Genomic DNA, 20,595 nt, shown 5'->3' with positions numbered 1-20,595 from the left:
ATTGAGCGCATTGGCAATAGAAACTTTCATACACTATTACCTTTTGTTTCAAATAGATTTAGTTTTGCAAGGTTTCTGAATAAAGGAGGGGAAATTTTTAAATGTAATGGTACGTGAATCACCCCACTAGGGAATCTGTATCTGTGTCATTCTGGCCTCCTGAGTTATTATATGAATCGAGTACTACTTATTTCAAAAAAAAAAAAAAAATATTAGGTTCAAGTTATGTTGAAAATCTCATGATGATGTGATTGGTATAGCGTGACGGCTTCACCTAATATGATCGTATGATCTTTTAGTCAATAAAATTCTTTTACTTCCTCCCAGAAAAAATTATGTTCAAGTTGTTGTAGAAAATCTATTTGCAAATTGAATGAGACTTATAAACAAAGATTGGCAGGCCTGCCCAAAGCAATAGAAGGCCAACCAGGATATAGAAGTAGAAATAGAGAAAAGGGTCCAAAATATTACAAGACAAGGTCCAAAATTGTGGGCATATCACTTCTCTGGTCGAAGTCATTGAACAAATATGTGTTGGTCCTTTTGGATGAGGGAAATATAAACAGGCCGCCTTTCATTTGCTTACTACGCTTTGTCTACCTTTCACTCTTTCAGTTTGAACTGTGCTATGTCATGGAAATTGGCTATTAGAAGCTCTATATCTCAATTAGGGCGTAGATGGTTTCAGTAACCAATTCTCGAACACTATGAAGAGTGACCAGTAGCCAACATCGTATGATTTTTCAAGTTTTCAAAGCAAGGAGTAACTAGGCATTTCTGAGAGAAAGAAGGCTGCGAAGTAGAGCCAGTGCTAGACTTAAGTTCGATCGTTATTGTCATGTAGGTGAAAATAATGAGCTTTACCAGTCGAACTCTCAACAGTCTCTTCTCTAAACCCGAAAACTATTGGTGTAGATTAGGCATCTTCTAGGTCTATGACTCTCATTATCTAGTCCGGCGCAGTATCAAACAACCAAAAGCTTGAAGCTTTTACGTGAATTGGGACAAGAAAGCAAGGAGGAGAATGCCTCAATAATGATACGATGCCATGTGGTAATGTCTACAAGAGGCTCCGATATCTTGTAAATCAAACAAGAAAAAGAGCGGAATGTATTTACTATTTAGTGCTTGACATAGAAGAGGTTTTAGTGTTTTATCAGAATAGACAAAAAATAACGCTTCATTTTAGCCCTAAACTAGATAATTACACTAATTACTAACTAAATTACCATAAAAGTTTTTTTTTTTTTTTGGAGTATTGAGGATGATCTTCTCTCCAAAATCCGCACTCTCACAATTGCGAAGTTGGTATACGCCAAAGACGAAAGAAGACAAACTTTAGTTACACAAACCGGCCCTCCAACTCATGCAACGCGTCAGTCAAGGCTCGCAGAGTCAGTAAAGTTTGATCAACTGTTATTTAATGTATAGGTCCCAGAGTAGACCTAGAATCACCGATAGAGCAGACTGTAGATCGGGTCCTACCAAAACAAACAAGGTCATGGAGGAGACTGGGATTGCTAGCTTACGACTCTCCCCGATGCCTAAGTCAGATATATGTGGAAATATTGACAGAGTAATGGTAGGAAAAATGATAGTTGCTCACTAGAAATAAGAGTAAATGCGAGTATAAATAGTATGGACCATGATTTGCGTCCCAATGTGGAACTAAATGAGAGTGAGACTTGACGAAAACATAAGATCTGAACTCTGAACCTCCATTGCACCGGTCCCTGGGGGCAATCTAGGTCAATGCATGTACCAAGCCTTGTAGAACTGGATGCAGGCTGTCTTCTGGCGGTGCATGACTGGTACGTACATTTCCCAACAACCGTCCGACCATAGAAGTATGTATAGGGCAAAGACTATTACTCACAGACTTCTGTGTGGGGGGAGATGACAGTTACAGTGGAAGTTACTGTCCAGTTACAGTGGGTCTTTGGCCTTGAAAGGGGAATGTCACGTGCCAAGCGCACGTGCCAGGTTCAGGCGTACAGTTAGATAGGGAGAGGAAATCGCAAACGTCATTTTGATCTCTCTCTCTCTCTCTCTCTCTTGTGAGAATAAAAGCCAAAAAAATAAAGACACAGAGGGAAAGTGGGAAACCCCGAAGTCCCAAACCCTCTTCTCTTCGCGCCTTAACTTCCCAAATCCCCCTCTTCCCTAAACCATTCTGGCTCTTCCTCCCCGCCACAATTCCAGACCGCGCTAGGGTTTTGATCCACCACCATGGCGCAGCAGCAGCAGCAGCAGCCTCCGTCGGTCCCGCCGCAATTGCCGACCGCCGGCGCCAGCGGGCCCGTCGGAGGCGTCCAGGTGCGGTGCGCCGGCTGCCACAAGATCCTCACCATCGCGGCCGGGGTCACCGAATTCGTCTGCGGCACTTGTCAATTGCCGCAGATGCTTCCGCCGGAGCTGATGAGCCGGGCCCAGGCCCATAACCAGCCCAACAAGGGCCCGCTTCCCCTGGCCCCGCCGCCGCGGCCGCAGCCGCAGCACGTGGCCGCCCACGGCGTCGATCCTACGAAGATCCAGCTCCCCTGCGCCAACTGCAAGGCGATTCTCAATGTGCCTCATGGACTCTCTCGGTTTCAGTGCCCTCAGTGCCATGTTGACCTTGCCGTCGATGTGTCCAAGCTCAAAGAGTTCTTGCTGCCACCGCCTTCCGAGGAGGTCAACGAGGTAATGTCACTCACTTTGCTAAGAATTTCGGATATGCAATGCAGAATGTAGAATTGTTTAAGTTGCTAGTGTTACTTTGCCATGCATACATAGGCCCAGAAAGTCTTCATATATTATAATGGTTTAGGTTGAGCTCTTTCGGAACCCTTTAGGCATATGTAAAAGTGATTACCGAGCATATAGTGAGGGACTGATATGATTTTGAAATTGGTGTTATTATTTGTAATAATGTTACTCAGAAGTGACTGACTGGATGATCACCAATAAATTATAACTGTCCATTTGTGTATTCAAAATCTAGAGTTCCCCTTATGTTTGTTTATCTTTGGAGTTCAGATGAAAGTAACTGCAGATAATGAAAACTAGAAAGGAATAGCAAAAGAGGAACACAAGATGGAATGTTTCACTTAATTTGAAAGAAGATTAGCTTCAGAACCTTAGCACAATATTCAAACTTAAAACTTTTCAATGGCTATATTGAAAACATGTCTACAAAGTTCAACTTATTCTCAGAATTGAGCGTAGGCAGAACTTTTGATTATGATGAGAGAAAACCTGCAAGTATAGCGTGCTTCTAATCTAACATTGTGATGTTGCACCCGTGGTGTGAGTGTCATTTAATTATTTCATAAAAGTATATGTTTACACACACACACACACACATGGTTGCTGCGGCTAGGGGTTCTGCTGGGTGGTGCTTTAAACCTTTAGTGTATCTCTGTAGTGCACTAAAGCTAATTCTGTTTGATACTGGATTCACCAATTGGAGGAGCATGCTCCTACCTTGGCACATTTCCCCTTTCTAGTAGTCTGTGCTATGTATGTGCTAGTTGTGATTCACTATTCTTATAGGTCTAATTTAAGTATTATTTCTTATTTGACAGTTTCTTTTTCATAAGATAATTTGACAGTTTTGTCCAGTATAATATTGTATGTAATAGTGGTATAATATTGTATGATGTTTTGCTGAGTTGGATTTTCTTTGAAGAGTTCATTCACGGAGTCTTTGTGGAATTTAATCTACTAGGACTAACCATGGGGAAACAAGGTGATTGGTCTCCTTATTTTTTTTTTTTTTTGTTTTGGTTTCAGTAACGAACAGAGTTTTGATAGATAGTGCTAAAATAGTAAAATCTACTTAGAGGCAAACTAGCAAAAATAATTGGTCCTTGAATTGATAATGTGAACTCCAGTTTAGTAAACTTGAGTATTAGCTGTGTTTCTCTCCTAACTTAACAAAGAGACATTGGGTTTTGGTTTTCCTGAGAAGTAAAATTCATCTTTTTGTATTGCTTTTAGTTGATACTTGAGAGGAGTTTTATCGGTTCATATTCACTGTCAATACCTAGTTGATTATTTATAGTTTGTGAAACTATTGCAATCAACCAGCATTTCTGTTGAGATCAAAAATCCTAGATCAGATACTCTTAAGACATGGTAGTAGAGCATGCAATTTGTGCTATGCATAATAATGGTAACATGTGCTTCATGTCATGTCACCCAATATAGTTGATCCATGTATCAGGCTCAGTTCGTCAGGGGACATGTTGAAAATACCAAGTCCTGCATTGTATTTCAAAGACAGTTCAAATGTGCATTATGGAATTGTTTATATTCTGAACCATATTGGCAAGTTTAACACATAGGCTTATATTCTCCTTGCTACTTTCAAATGTGTCAGGTTGCCATTGAAGTGGAGCGAGAAGAAGATGAAGGTGGCCTGGCCGGGGAAACATTTACAGATTATGTGAGTGTTTTCATTTTCCATTCATAAGCACTATTCTATGCTAGCTTCATCTCAAAACTCTTGAGAAGTCATGATTAATAGTTCTATGTTGGGTGTTTCTTTCTCATCTCAAATTTTGTTTATTGACTTGTCATTTAAACTTCTGGAACATGCATCTCCGATAACTTTTGTTGCCTACCTTTGTGCAGCGCCCTCCAAAGCTGTCCATTGGACCTCCTCATCCAGATCCTGTTGTGGAAACATCATCCCTGTCGGCTGTGCAGCCACCTGAGCCCACTTACGATCTAACAATCAAGGATGATTTGGAAAATTCAAAGGCTTTATCATGTTTGCAGATTGAGACATTGGTTTATGCCTGTCAGGTTGCTATTATTGCCCCTCTTTTAGTTAATGGTCTTAGCATGCCTTTTTTTTTCTTTTTCTTTTTTTTTAAAAAAAAAAAAATTGAAACCGTGTTGGTCTTCTTGACAGAGACACCTCCAGCACCTTCCGAGTGGTGTTAGGGCTGGATTCTTTGTTGGAGATGGAGCTGGTGTGGGTAAAGGTCGAACAATTGCAGGGTTAATTTGGGAAAATTGGCACCATGGGAGGAGAAAGGCAGTGTAAGTTTGTTTCATTGGTTGGAATTTACCCAAGTTAAAATTTTGCTAAGCTGATGTCATGTATTTGAAAGGTTATGTAACGCTTCTGCTCTCGGAACCGAAATCATGCAGGTGGATTTCTGTTGGTTCAGACTTGAAGTTTGATGCAAGAAGAGACTTAGATGATGTAGGCGCAACTTGTATAGAAGGTAAATGTAAAGCATCATAGTTTTCAGATATGGACGATGTAGTTGCAAGAGATGCTAAGCTGATGTATGTGACTACATTTAATTTCTTATTGATGACAATAAAGATTACTCATTAAAGCATCAAATATTGGATATATAAGAGGGGGGTGGTTACATAATATAAATATGATGCGGACGATTTAAACAGTTATTGGATGGTACTTTACCTCGTTCCATTAATTGCTTACAAAGTTTTGTTATGTTTCTAGATTTCAGAACTCTCCTGTTCTTCCCTGTGTGATAAGCTCTATCTTTGAGATCAATATTATATATATTCAATTTGGTTTGCAGTTCATGCTTTGAACAAGCTGCCATATTCTAAGCTTGATTCCAAGTCTGTTGGCATCAAGGAGGGAGTTATATTCCTCACATACAGCAGCCTTATAGCATCTTCTGAGAAAGGTCGTTCACGCATGCAGCAGCTTGTGCAGTGGTGTGGATCAGGATATGATGGTCTTATCGTCTTTGACGAGGTAATATTTGTTCATCATAAATATATTTTATATGAACTTCAAATTGTCTTTTAAATTAATTGATGGAATAATATGTTCCATGGTGTCAATATATTCTGCTTTCTATTGCTAAAGGTCAATGGCTTCATTGTAGTGTCACAAAGCCAAAAATTTGATACCTGAAGCTGGAAGTCAGCCAACACGAACCGGTGAAGCAGTTCTTGACATTCAGGTTTGTCTTCAAGTTGCAAATACTGATTATTAAGATCTTAGGTTCCTTAGTTTTTGTAGCTGTTTAAAATTGCATTGGTGTCTCCTTGTATTTTATTGGGGATTTTTATGATTCTGATTACTGCTATGCTTATTAAGTCCAACTCAATCTCATTTCAGATAACCTTAGTGGGTGTGTTGCTTTCAACTTAATCCAGCCAAAATGTTGATGCTAATAAACTAAGGTTCTAAATGAATTTCTTCTAGTCAATTTAATTTGGATTAAGAAACACGGAATTGTTAGATCTATTGCAGCCAGTGGAAATTTTGGGTCAAAGTTGAGACTCGAGACACAAATGGCCTCTCCTTGTCATTTTAATACCCAATTTTTTCCTGCCAATTTGGACAAATATACTGTATTGAAGTTCCTTTTTTTTTTTTTTTAACTTTAATGTCCTCTAGTGCAGAAATGTTTACACGTGCACCGGAATAAATAATACAATTTTTCAAACCAGAATAGCTGAATAAAGGTTGCAGAAAAAGATTCTCAATACTGATAATTTGTGATTAAAACAAAAGTTTTAAGGAGAAGCTCTACCTTGAAAGTTTGTCACTGCAGTTCCAACCTATTTAGATCTCTTAATCCCATTAAGTAGCTTCCCTCAATCAACTTAGCCAATGGAAGGACGTCCATCATGACACGCCTTTTAACACAACAATGAAAGTCCTCAAGTCCTCCACCCCCCCCCCCCCCCCTCCCTCTCCCTCTCTTAATCCCATGAAGTAGCTTCCCCCAATCAACTTAGCCAATGGAAGGACATCCATCATGACACGCCTTTTAACACAACAACGAAAGTCCTGAAGTCCTCAACACCCCCCCCACAACACACACACACACAACAACAAAAAAGAGAAAAAAATCCCCTCACCTCACATGACACAATTATGCATGATTGTAATACCAAAATTTGTTTTATTCAAGGATAAAATGATCTGTAGCAGTATGTGAGCACAAAATTGTATAAAAGTAATCTGTAAATTCTAATATATTTTTTTTCCTGACATCACAGGCTCGACTGCCTGAAGCTCGGGTTATTTATTGCTCGGCAACTGGTGCATCAGAACCACGCAACTTGGGTTACATGGTTCGGCTTGGTCTTTGGGGCCCTGGAACATCTTTTTCTGAGTTCCGTGAATTTCTAGGTGGGGTTTTGCTTACAGTAACTCTATATCTTTTTTTCTCTTGTTTATTGTTTAATTTTCTGTTATTCATAAGACCTTTTGTGTATATATTTTGCTTAGTTTTGATGCTGAAATAGTGGTGCCATCATTTTTAGATGATCTTTCTCGAACTCTTTGTGTCTCAGGCTCACTATGCTTTCCTTTGTGTGTTTACAGTTTTGCTTTCCTTTTTTGCCTTTGTCTTTTCTTTCCCCATTTTGTCTAATGTCCTAGAGTGGTTTTGTTTTGTTAGGGTCGGAACAAACAAAATTTTCCACTTGTGAGAGTGGTAACTATCTTGAAGAATCTATGCACATAATTTAAGCAATATGTGAATTCTTCTGTGTTTCTACCTTTTGTAGGAAGTGTTTCTCTTCAGCTAGTTGTAGCAACAGATACAAAATCATGCAGTGCAAACCCATCACGCCATAGGGTTTAGGTTCATATTTTTCTGAATTGCTGGACGATTAGATTGCTTAGTTGGGATCTTCATTGTCATTATCCTGAGTTAATATTATTATCATGGTCATCAATATTAATTATTATTTATATACCATTTTTTGGTATAGGAAACAGGAACTTTTGTTATATGGGGATAAAGGGTACTAGAAAAATGGACATCAAGCAAAACAAACTACCCTAGTGAAACAAATATAAAAACCTGGCATCTATAGTCACATTGGAATTCATGGTATTTCAAGCAAGAGCCATTTCTATTGTTTGTTTCCTTTGTCTACATATTATATAACATATGTTCATTCTTCTGTTTGTGCTTGCTGGTTCACAACAACTTCAATTCTTCTGTGTTTACTTTTACATTTAGTTCCTAGCTTCCAGATAATCAAAAAGAGAAATTTTCTTTATTATTTTCTGTAGGTGCTCTTGAGAAAGGAGGTGTTGGTGCACTTGAACTTGTTGCCATGGACATGAAAGCAAGGTAACTGAGCTGAGAAAGTTATGTTTAAAAGACTTGTTATGAGCAGAGACGTTGTAATGAAGACCTAAGTTGGGGACTCAAGTTGAGGACCTGCATTCAGCTACTAACTCAGATATAGATCGATAAAATGTGCTCACTGTCACCCAGTGTGCTTTGCATCTGTCCACATATACTCTAATAACTGAGATGCAAGTCCTCAACTTAGGTCCTTAGAACACGATTGTTGTTTTGAGATAAATGTGTTAATTATGTTCTTTGATGTTTCAGGGGGATGTATGTCTGTCGTACTCTTAGCTATAAAGGAGCAGAGTTTGACGTTGTTGAGGCACCACTAGAAGATGAAATGATGGTATAATACACTCATGTGCTTATATATCTGAGGCGCAATCTGAGATTTAGGATTTAATTAGTAGCAACAAATGCGAAGAATGTAACAATGCGGCTTAGGAGGCAAGCATGATAAAAAAACTTGCTATATATTGATAACTGACTATAAGTAACATCTCTTAAGTACAGGAAAAGACTGGAAGAACAAGAGCCCTGATATGGTCTGCTTAGAATCTTTAGAGTAACTTTAATTTGACGTTCTGAAGTAGTGGACTGCAAAAGAATTGCTATAAACTGGATCACTGAAGTCTGAAGAGAGAGGGAGAAAGAAAGAAACCTTACATATATGGCTAGATATCTGAGAGATAGAAGTGCGCAATCTAGAAGACTAAGTAGGAAGAAAAGAAAAATGTTTCAATACACCTTGATGATTTTTTATTATTTTTAAAAAAATAAGAATACACCTTGATGATTCAACAATTTTAAAATTCATCAGAACATCTAAGGCATACTTAGTTTGCATGCTGCTTTAAGGGGCAAGATCTGAATGTGCTAATCAATCGAAGACCTCGTCATAAAATTCCTTTTTTGTTCCTCGTTAGGTCGGCACAATAATACAGGATGTAGAACCATACTATCTTGACTATTCAACAACTTTAATTTTGATCAGTAACATATAAAGGCGTACTTAGTTTGTGATCTGATTTAAACTGGAGATGTGCTCGTTGTTAATCGAAGATCTTTCTTCGTAGATTTCCTTTTTCTTCCCATTAGTCCAGCTCTGCATCCTGTACTACTTTTAGCGAGGCACAGTTTCTCTCTGATCATGTGATGTTTTTGAGCTTTCTAAATGTTTTTAATTTGCTTATGTGATAATATCACATTGTTGTCTTCTTAGGAAATGTACAAAAAAGCAGCAGAATTTTGGACAGAGCTGCGAGTCGAAATACTAACAGCTACTGCCTATCTCACTAATGAAAAGCCCATTTCTAGTCAAGTCTGGCGATTATATTGGGCTAGTCATCAGGTATCTAATATTCTTGGTTCATGGATGTTTGAAAGTTTAGACTTTTCACAATTGTTCAAACTATTGCAGTTGTGATTTTAGATTTTTTTTTATATATATCAGTCTTCTAATGCTATTTGTCTTGTCCATATGTTGCAGCGTTTCTTTAGACATATGTGCATGTCGGCTAAGGTTCCTGCTGCTGTAAGACTAGCGAAGAAAGCGTTGATGGATGACAAGTGTGTCGTAATTGGCCTTCAGAGTACTGGAGAGGCACGAACTGAAGAAGCTGTGACTAAATATGTGGGTAGTATATGGGTTTCATTTGTACTTGGTTATTTGTTTTTTTTTACTATATTTATTTATTTTTTGGTGTTTCCTCAGGGTCTTGAGCTTGATGATTTTATTTCGGGACCTCGAGAACTGTTGCTGAAATTTGTTGAAGAAAACTATCCTTTGCCTGAAAAGCCTGATCCTGTCACAGGTTGTGTGTTATAGTACTATTCTTTGCAAATTATTTAGTTTAGTGTTGCTACCTATTAAATCTTTTGAGTTGTAATAGGAGAAGAAAGTGTAAAGGAGCTTCAACGGAAGAGGCACTCAGCAAGTCCTGGTGTTTCGATGAAAGGGAGAGTGAGGAAAGTTGCAAAAGTGCAACCGCCAATTGATAACGAAAGTGACGAAGAATCTGAAAGTGAGATTTAGAACACCAGCTGATGACACATAGAGTGCATGTCTTTATCTTTGATATCTTGATGTTTCTCACATAGAATTTTGCTCCCAAACATACGTAATTTCTGGTTAGATTCTGAAAGTCATAATTTGGCATATCTCTCAGTGGCTTTTACAATATTTGTTTTTTTTTTTTTGAGCAATTACAAATTTTTGTTTAGTTTCCTTTTCTTTTGTGTGGAACGCACCTGCTAGAATATTTTGTGTAATTGTTCAATAGTTTCAGTATGTTCTTCTTTTAGGGCATTTCTGCTTCAGTCATGAATCATTTTATTCTATGTTTGGTCAGCAGTTATACGATTGTTGTAGGCTATTGTGCATGATTTTTAATTCTCATGTTTGTTTTGATGAATGCAGCTGATTCTGCTGTTGAATCTACTGAATCAGATGATGAGTTTCAAATCTGTGAAATCTGCAATGCTGAAACGGTACTTCTATTTGATATATTAAGATGGCTTGATCTTTTGCATTATGTTACTTATCCATTGGTTACTTTCTGCAGGAAAGAAAGAAATTGCTCCACTGTTCCTGTTGTGGCCAACTGGTCCATGCTGAATGCCTTATCCCACCTGTGATAGATGAGGTATCAGAAGATTGGTCATGTCATTCGTGCAAGGAAAAAACAGATGAATATCTTCAACGGAGAGAGCAGTATATAGCTGAATTGAAGAAGAGGTAACTATAAATTGTTTTTCCCCTTAAGGGCCTCATGTTTCAGAAGTTCTTTATCATGTAATCATCAATATGAGTTTCATAATCTTGTTTTAGGTATGAAGCAGCTTTGGAGCGTAAGTCAAAGATTCTGGCGATAATTCGTTCCTTGGATCTTCCAAACAATCCTTTGGACGATATCATTGATCAGGTAGAAGCCACACACACACACACTCTCTCTCTCTCTCTCTCTCTCTCTCTCTCTTCTTATTTGTAGTATGCAAAAGTTGTAATATTATATGAGCATTCTAACTCTGTAGTAAATGTAATTCGGAAATGAGAGCTCACTCACACACTCTCTCTCTCTCTCTCTCTCTCTCTTCTTATTTGTAGTATGCAAAAGTTGTAATATTATATGAGCATTCTAACTCTGTAGTAAATGTAATTCGGAAATGAGAGCTCACTCTAAGGTTCACTCTAGTTTGAGTCTATGTCGATTAGCAATATTCCTTGCTCCATCTGAAAAGGAAGCAGTGGAAGCCATCTTGTCATGTACAAGCCATTGCATCCAACAGTCATCATAATACTGCTACTATGCAGTTTCTGCATAGCTAAATATGAGAGCGTAACTGTGTTTATCCTAGTCTTTTCCACCACATAGTTACAAGTTTGCCCCTCTTTTATTTAATCCATTTATGCTAAGAGTTATATATAGAGTGGGGTATTGTATGGGTTTTAGAAAATTTAACCTTAAGCCTTATTGGCTTAATTAATACTGATTTAACCTCCAGATTACTGTTTACTACTTAACTTTTTTTATCAAACAGAGTTTTATTTTCTAATTTTTTTTTGGTGGTTTATTTCTTTGGGGTGGGGGGCAGCTTGGAGGCCCTGATAAAGTAGCTGAAATGACAGGAAGGCGAGGTATGCTTGTGAGGGCATCTAATGGTAAAGGTGTTACCTATCAGGCTCGTAACACGTGAGTTTTTCCCCCCTCTCTCACTCTCATTTTCAACTCTTTATGTTGGCTAAACTAAACTTTGCTTTAGGAAGGAGGTTTCCATGGAGATGGTCAACATGCATGAGAAACAGCTTTTCATGGATGGCAAAAAGTTTGTTGCTATAATTTCTGAGGCTGGGTCAGCTGGTGTTTCTTTGCAGGCAGATAGAAGAGCTGTAAATCAGGTATGTCTATCTTTTCTCTTTTTTTGCATCATGAGTTGCCTCGCTTGCTTGTTCTATTTACATGCATTCTACAACTTAACGACAGAAAAGAAGGGTACATCTAACCCTGGAACTTCCTTGGAGTGCCGATCGAGCGATTCAACAGTTTGGAAGAACTCACCGGTCAAATCAAGCTTCTGCTCCTGAATACAGGTCAACTGAATAGACAATAAGTGTAAATGGTTTTCTATTTTTTTTTTTTTTTTGGGTACAAAAGTAATTTACTGATTGATACATTTAGGTTTTAGCTTTTCTATTGACCTTTAATTTAGAAATGACTATTCTAGCTAGGTACTATTTGGACTTGTAAAAGTGACTAAGTAATGAAATAGCATCCAGATATCCTTAATTATTGTAAGCTTATGGAATCTGATGTCTGAGTGGTTTTGGTTGAATTTATGGCCAGAGTGATCAAATTGGTGGCTTTGGAAGAAAATGTATTTCAGTGTTCATCATTTTTCATGTTTTGAGCAATGTGATCACTAATTAGAATGGCATAAGCTGGAACAGATATCTTGTTAGTGTTATTTAAAGTGGGTGAATCAGTTCGATATTTGTTTTCTTTGCAGGCTACTCTTTACTAACCTCGGTGGAGAACGTCGGTTTGCATCCATTGTTGCAAAGAGATTACAATCTCTTGGAGCTCTAACTCAGGGTGATCGCAGGTTAGCTGAATTTGATTCAGTAATTTTATAGCCATTAAGTAAACTTTGTCCTGTGATTCATTATGTGGTCTGATGGATTGCAGGGCAGGCCCATCATTGAGTGCCTATAATTATGATAGTGCGTATGGAAAGAAGGCATTAATATTGATGTATAGAGGAATATTGGAGCAGGTTTTTATGAACTTCTCCTGGCAAATAGTTTAGTTACTTCCAAAATAAATTTCTACAAATAAACATTCAATTATAATGCAAAATAACTAGAATTCAATGTCCAGGAAGCTCTGCCTGTTGTGCCACCAGGATGTTCATCTGAAGACCCGGAGACAATCCAAGATTTTATTGAGGAGGCAAGAGCTGCTCTTGTGTTTGTAGGAATAATTAGGGATGGTAATCTTTCTAAGAACATTTATATCTTATCATAGTAGATAATAAGTTGGTGGCGAAGTCAGTATCTTTTTTTCCTAATACATTGCTAATTTTATAAGTTTAATAGCCTAAAATACCCCTGGGAATAACAAAATGTCAGTTCCCCCGGCTGCTTTTAGCCAATTTGCACTTCTAACTCTCTGAAATGACCAACCTGTCCCTTCCAAATCCAAAGTTCCATCCATCAATCAGTCAAAAGAAAATGATCCTGTTCCCACTTTACCCTTAATAAGTTAATAAGATATAAAGATTATATATATTTTTAAATAAGTTTTAATTTTATTTATTTATTTATTATTGTTATTTTTTTGGGAAAATGAAGCTACAAAAATACCCTCCAACATGGTACTTTGTACAGAATGATGGATGGAAACTTTAAATTGACAGAGTGGGGAATATTGGGACGAGCGAATTGGCTAAATAAAATCAAGCAGTGAAAATTGTCAAGTTCACTAGTGCAATGGTGCTATTTTGACTATTAAGGCAACTATATATCACTTCATTATAGTTAGATTTGGATTATCTATGCTGATTGCCAGCATGCTGTTCCTTTTAACTATATTCTGTGCTTCTGTTGATGATATCCCTGTATGTGATGTAGCTAAAGATTCTGGCAAGCTCTCTGGCCGTGTGGCTGATTCAGACATGCATGACGTCGGACGTTTCCTCAATCGGATTTTAGGATTGCCACCTAAAGTACAAAATAGGTCAGTAATATGCAAGTTAAACAGTGCTTTCCTTATTGCAGTTAGTTGGGCTCAATATTCTGACACTGGCAAAGCACAGGCTGTTCGAGTTATTTGTTAGTATTTTGGATCTTCTTGTCCATAATGCACGCATTGAAGGAAATCTTGACTCTGGGATTGTTGATATGAAAGCTAATGTTATAGAGCTACAAGGAACTCCAAAGGTCAGGCTTCATATAATCTTCTTATGTTTGCTTATCAGAGTAGTGTTCACCTGGTCACCAAGTGACCAAGGATTTTGTGGTCACCCAACCTTGGATTTTATTTCGAGGGTTGAGATTAAAACACTTGTCCATTCTTTTAATCTGTACCCTTGATATTAACTCCAAGGATGATTGACCACAAAGTCCTTGGTGACCAAGTGAACTTCACTGTTACATGTTATACGTTGACTTCCAATTTGATGCAGACTGTCCATGTTGACGAAATGTCTGGAGCTTCAACTGTGCTCTTCACTTTTACCCTGGATCGTGGCATCACATGGGAGGTACCTTTCATTTTTACGTTCTGCGGAGGTTTTCTTTCTCTGAATTATTCATCGTACAATGTAATTAATATTATATGTTCTAGTCTGCAAGTGCCATGCTTGAAGGTAAACAAGAGGAGGGTCTTAGTTGTGCCCATGATGGCTTCTATGAATCTAGAAGGGAGTGGATGGGGAGGCGACATACCATATTAGCCTTTGAAAGGTATTAAAATTGGAGTCTTTTGTATTTTTGAAATTCGATGGTTCTGCCTATAATACTCTGGAGCAGTTAATCAACTGCTTTACGCGTGTCAATTGGCTTTTTACTTGTATTGTGGTATTTAGAAATTTATTTTATCAGAATAGTTTCTTTAATCAATTAAGTTGATTATAAAGTTTATTTCTTGTTCTGTACATTATATTTTTTTCTGGTAGATTTCTCAATATTTTTGGTTTTTTTTTTTTTCTAACTGCCTTTGATATTTTGGATTGGGTTGGTTATCCTCCAAACATTGTATTTTTTCTTGTCATTATCATTTCAATACAGTAGTTGTTTATAATCAATCAAGCGTAATATCTGGGTTTCTGAAAATTTATCCTTAACCCTTGTTTGCTTAATCATCAGTTTCTGGAATTTTATTTTCCCTCTAGTTTTTCTTCATCATTGTTACATCACCAGTCCAGTTTACTTATATTTTCTATGAAATTCTAGGAACAGGACACGACTTGATTTATATTGGTTGTAAATCAAATTGCAACAGAAGAGGTGAAAAATACAACTATTTTAAAACACAAGGTCCCAGATATATTTTTCTTTATTATCTTTTTTATTTATTTCCCTATTACCTTCTGGATACCCCTTTAACCTAGTTTTCAGAACTGAGGCCTCTAGGCAAGCCCATAATCATTTTTGTGCTCAGGAAACTCTAGAAAACAGCTAAAGTAGGTACCTTGAGAGGGTTAGAACGGGTGCAAAGACATTGCACTAAACCCTTGTTGCTAAGGACACCCTTTAAGAACTTTGTCTATAATCCATGGAAACCTTATGAATAATGAACATACTCAGATGCAATTGAAACGTAATGTCATTTGAAATCTGATGTGTGCTATGATTAACCCTGCTCAATTTTTTTTTTTTTTGTCAAACTTCTCTGAAATGCTTTGCTATTGATATGCTGGCCTACTATTGCTTTGTACTTTAACAAGGAACATTTAAATCTTCAAGGGGTTCTACTTCAATTGGTGAAACCTGCTTGGTTTACTGTTTTCACTGTTTTACCCCCATTGTGTTTCAGTTCGACTTCTGGGTCCTATAAGATAGTCCGTCCGGCAGTTGGAGAGTCAGTGAGGTAATGAGTTTCTAAATGCCATACTTCATTAATCTTGTTAATATACCTTTCACTTTCACTAAATTCTTATTCCCTTATCCAGAGAAATGTCTCTGTCTGAGCTAAAAAGCAAATACAGAAGAACATCATCGTTGGAGAAGGCTCGCAGCGGTTGGAATGATGAATATGAAGTTTCATCCAAACAGGTGTAGATCCTCGATGAATATTATTTGATGTGGAAGTAGTTATTGTTGTTTTCTTCATTTTGGGTTCAAAACAGTTGGTTTACATATCATCATATATCAAGGATAGAAGAAAACAAACTGTTGCATAATGATTGTTGTTAGACCAAATTTTGTTCAAACTGTAGTTTTGTATCTTTGGGAAATCCTACATTCATTGCAGCTCTGAATGCCTCTCTCTTGAACTTCTCATTTTGTTTCTGGCATCAGTTGAGAAGCACAAATGTGCTAATCCCATATATGGATATACTAGAATGGTCTTCCTCAGTGCATACATCACGTATTTCTTTTCTATTTAATTCTTGTTGCCATAGCTTACTTTCACCTGTACTCGCAGTGCATGCATGGTCCCAAGTGTAAGGTTGGCAACTTCTGTACTGTTGGCAGAAGACTGCAGGAAGTAAATGTATTAGGTGGTCTCATTCTTCCTGTATGGGGCACAATTGAGAAAGCTCTTTCTAAGCAGGTATTCTATCTGCTACTTTACAATCTGACTTCATTTTGGACCTGTTGGAGTCACTGGTTCTTTTTTCAGAGCTGTGCTTGTTTCACACAATTTTGATTGCAATGAACTATTTTTCTAGTTTTCCATTACAATTGCTCATGTACATGTACCCTTAATTCCAATATTATAGCTCATAAACCTTCATGACAATCTCCACAGTCCCGGCAAAGCCACAGGCGGCTACGTGTTGTGCGTATAGAAACCACAACAGATAACCAGAGAATCGTTGGTCTGTTTGTCCCCAATGCAGCTGTTGAAGCCGTACTTCAAGGTCCCTATGTCTTTCCATTTGTCTTGGTTTTTGTTTTTCCTTTTGTTCTGCTAATAGGCACTCCACCGGTAAAAGAAGAAAAATAAGGGGATTTCAATCCGAACTGTTTGAAGATTATCTCTGAGATGAGCTTCTATTTAGATGATTTTCAGTTGTCAGCTAAACTGAACCTAGTCTCTATTTCATCTGATTGATGCATCCTGATACAAATTCATTCATAGTTTTGTTCATTTTAAAAGTTGCCCTGACAGTCTGCTCTGATAATGTTACAGATTTTGCATGGGTTCAAGAAATTGAAGATTCACAGTAGCCTGGTTGTAAATTTTGCCTGAGTTGGTCCTATATGCTGTGATAATCTTGGAAGCAGAAGAATGTACTTCCGGAAGGATGGCAGAAGCCACATACCTTTGAAATAGAAGAACAGGGGGATTTTTCTGCACCTTTTAACGAACGGTGCACTTCATTCAATTTGATTTTTTGTTTTCTCAACTGCCCCTCATCTCCATTTTTTGCCTTGTAATTTGTATATCAACAACATTGTAATTGAAGGCAATGATCTAGGTTAGGTTACTAGGATCTCTGATTTGTATCCCGATCATAATATAGTTGTTATTCAAACGTTGGATGAAATAGAAAAATCCTATTTGTTCGAGTTTCATTCAAACACCAGATCAATTAGAAAACCTTCATGGCCAAGAGCATTCGAATAATTAATAAAACAGAATTTCCTCTATATCCAAGTTCTCATCGAACTTAAAACTAAAAGCAGCAGAAGCACACTTCACATTATTCAAATAATACAAAGATAAAGACTTTAGATCAGCACACAAAAGGCGCATCGGTGTGATGGTCGCTGCAATAAAGCCCAGGTCGCTGCTTGTAACCCTGTTCCTTCAGAATCTCCCTTGCCCTGTGAACAAGCCTTTGGTTTGATATTTCACCACCTTCTTCAGCGAGTATAGTCTGAATTGCATTACTAAGAGCTCCATAAGCTTGGGACGGATCTCCTGAAGGAGTGGCATCAGCAGAAGTCTGGTCCGTCTGACAGCCACTGATGAGAATCCCGCCGTCAGGACTAGCACGACGAGATGCTCCGGCATAAACCTCTTCCTTGCCACCCATTTCTGTATCTAAAGCCGGCTTTGCATACTCCTCGTTCTCTTCGAGCTTTTTTCTAAGAAACTCTTGAGCCAGGCCTCCTATCTTCCCCATCAACCCACCACTGCCTTCACCCTCGTGGTTCTGGAGTTTGTTCAAGATGACCTTCATGAACTTCTTCACCTTGGGACTAGCATCATCTCCGAAGACATCAAACAGTGTTGGCCTCAGCTTCCCAACATCAATATCAGTCTTACCTGTCTTCTGCTTGAGCACCTCTATGAGAGTTGAGAGTGGCAGCTCTCTGCTCTTGATATTTCCCCACTCACCATCTCCAAGGTCAATCTCTCTGTCCTCAGACTCTTCCTCATCGCGTCCATGGCGGCGAAATGCAGAAGGAAGGTGGATTCCACGAGACTCGAGTGCATCTCCTGTGCGCTCCTTCAGAAAGTTCTTGATCCCATGACCGAAGCTAGATTCACTCTGTTGCCCCTTGTGGCTTTCGCCTATCTGCTCTATAGATTGATCAATGAGCCCCCCGCTGTGGCACGAATCCGACACAATAGTCAGCCGGCAACCTTCCGGCAGCTCGTTCACAAACCCCCTGAAGTCATCATCTGTTAACAGACACTACACATCACTGTTGTGAACTTATAACTATCGATCACAATAACGAACTCAACATCCATACACGATCAAAAGCATAGCACACTGAGAAACGCCAAACAAGATCATTAGCTTATGTTTTATCTGTTCAGGCTTATCTATCTTGCAGGATTTTAGAGATTTTGATGAAATTAAATCGACAAAAACACAACATCAAGATAAAGGGAATGATCAAGATCCCAAAAACCAAAATCATTAACAACAATTCTAGATTCGTTTGTTCCAAAGATTCCGGATCATCAACAGCAGAACCCAAGATTTCAATTTCGATGATCAATCAATCAACACACAAAAACATGAAAACCGATCATAACCAAAACAGAAAAAAAAAAAAACTCAAGACTTTAGAGAGAGAGAGAGAGAGAAGCTAGGTATAGAAGAAATGACCAGTGATGAGGTTCATGTCAGTGGGGACGATGCACTCGTCATAACCCGTGTCATCGTCATCGCCGGTCTCGGCGGGAAGGCGGGTCCCATGTCCACTGTAGTGAACAAACAAAACATCCCCGGAATCGGCAGATCGGATAAGATGGGTGATAGCCCCGCGGATGTTTTTGCCGGTTGGCTGAGTGTAGGAGTCGTCTGTGTCGATCAGAACATTGATGTCCTCCTGGGAAAAGCCGTAGCGATCGATGAGGCAGGTGTACATGCGGTTGACGTCGTTAATGCAGCCCTTGAGCTCGGCCTTGGTGCCTTGGTAGTTGCAGCCAATCAGTACTGCCTTCTTCGCCATTGTTATCGGTTCTTACAGGGCCACGATGATTCTCCTTTCTTAGTGTAATGTGATATATATGATCTGGCTGTATGGGTAGGACTAGTGACTGACTGGCTGGTGGTGGTGAGGTCCTGTATACTGGGGGGCCTTCTTGCCAATCCCAATAATATTCCAAGACTTTTATTTTAATACTTTTATTATTATTATTGTTATTATTTTATCTTTCTTCTTTTTGGCTGGATTGTCGGCAAACAGAAGAAGAAAATCGGATAACGATGATAAAAAGAGATGTGAAAGCGCGTCTTGGCTATGATTACATTACCATCATTTGCCCCATGTCGTCTCAGTCACGATTTTATCAACATTTTACCAGGATTTCTAAATTAACAGTTAAATGATTTATATAAAAAAAATTAATTAAAATTTATAATATTTACTTCATTGCTGATTTGAAAGTCTTTATTTTAAAAAATTTCGGTAGAGCTCTGTAGTTGTATTTGTCATGCCTATTATATTTTATGTGATTGGACAAAAGTGAGATATCATGACTTATTAGGGGGGTGAGACTTGTAGCTCAGAGGATTAGAGCACGTGACCTACGAGCCACGGTCTCAAGGGTTTGAATCATTCCTCGTCCACAACCGACCAAAAAGGGAAGGACATTTCCCTTTAGGGGTAGGAAAATCATGATCAGGATAGCAGACCCAAGGCTATGGAACTTAGGCGAACTTTAGTGAGCTCATGTAAGGCTCAAGAGCAATTTCAACCAAATATGTGTCAATAAGCCGTCCAACTTTCAACAATGAACCATGACTCAACTTCTTCCAAAAAAAAAAAAAAAACCATGACTCGAAGAATCAGTCCCTTCATATTCCACAATCTTCACTTTCAAGAACTATAAAGACGGCGATAGATAGCCTGGTTCCTATAGGCCGTGATAAAAAAGAATTTATAATAGGGGATCGACAAATTGGAAAAACCCCGTCAATTTTTCTTTTACTATTTAGTGATTGAAATGAAAATTAAATAAAAAATAAAAGACATACCTCTTGCGAACAAACATTTCATGAATAATGCTCTATATAGAGAGGTTCTAGTGAGGGCCTCCACAAGTTTGAGGACCATCATATTTTAAGCATGTAATATAGTAATCTGAACCACTCATTTTCTAGACACACACACACACGCACAAATGAATACTACAAAAAATTAGCCAAATCAAAAAACGTTCAAGTGTTTAACCATTTGCTAGACCATATTTGTTCCAATTTTTTCTAACAAACTACATTTGTTTACACATTTTCAAAGACAAAATGATCATGGATTTAGCTAATTTTTTGTAAACATCATTCTTTCACAGGAATCTAAAGAATCAACGATTGCAATCGTTCAATTAAATAGTATACTAGTGCAAAATAGTAAATATCCTATTTGCTTGAGTTTCATTCG

General features: G+C 38.1%; 2 protein-coding genes across 2 annotated transcripts; one reads left to right on the top strand and one right to left on the bottom strand.

Moving 5' to 3' along the window:
• The first annotated feature begins 2,037 nt into the window (after positions 1-2,037).
• Positions 2,038-17,325, top strand: LOC112166832 (protein FORGETTER 1). The gene is made up of 32 exons (XM_024303758.2): positions 2,038-2,682; positions 4,364-4,429; positions 4,618-4,791; positions 4,901-5,031; positions 5,143-5,219; positions 5,550-5,731; positions 5,865-5,942; positions 6,991-7,123; positions 8,018-8,078; positions 8,346-8,427; positions 9,304-9,432; positions 9,571-9,714; positions 9,796-9,895; positions 9,974-10,105; positions 10,501-10,571; positions 10,646-10,818; positions 10,912-11,005; positions 11,676-11,773; positions 11,844-11,979; positions 12,065-12,171; positions 12,588-12,683; positions 12,767-12,854; positions 12,959-13,070; positions 13,711-13,816; positions 13,896-14,019; positions 14,265-14,342; positions 14,426-14,544; positions 15,617-15,670; positions 15,753-15,855; positions 16,229-16,357; positions 16,556-16,667; positions 16,940-17,325. Exons 1-32 carry the CDS (start codon positions 2,230-2,232, stop codon positions 16,975-16,977), a joined length of 3,780 nt encoding a protein of 1,259 aa, XP_024159526.1. The 5' UTR covers positions 2,038-2,229; the 3' UTR covers positions 16,978-17,325.
• Positions 17,326-17,356: 31 nt separating this feature from the next.
• LOC112166834 (metacaspase-4) lies at positions 17,357-19,286 on the bottom strand. The gene is made up of 2 exons (XM_024303759.2): positions 18,819-19,286; positions 17,357-18,382 (listed from the first exon to the last, which is right to left on the bottom strand). Exons 1-2 carry the CDS (start codon positions 19,162-19,164, stop codon positions 17,487-17,489), a joined length of 1,242 nt encoding a protein of 413 aa, XP_024159527.1. The 5' UTR covers positions 19,165-19,286; the 3' UTR covers positions 17,357-17,486.
• Positions 19,287-20,595: the final 1,309 nt, after the last annotated feature.

The sequence above is a fragment of the Rosa chinensis genome, chromosome 5 (assembly GCF_002994745.2).
Source record: "Rosa chinensis cultivar Old Blush chromosome 5, RchiOBHm-V2, whole genome shotgun sequence".
NCBI classification, from domain to species: domain Eukaryota; kingdom Viridiplantae; phylum Streptophyta; class Magnoliopsida; order Rosales; family Rosaceae; genus Rosa; species Rosa chinensis.
Note: the sequence above shows the minus strand (reverse complement) of the source record. Positions and strands in the feature narration are given on the sequence as shown.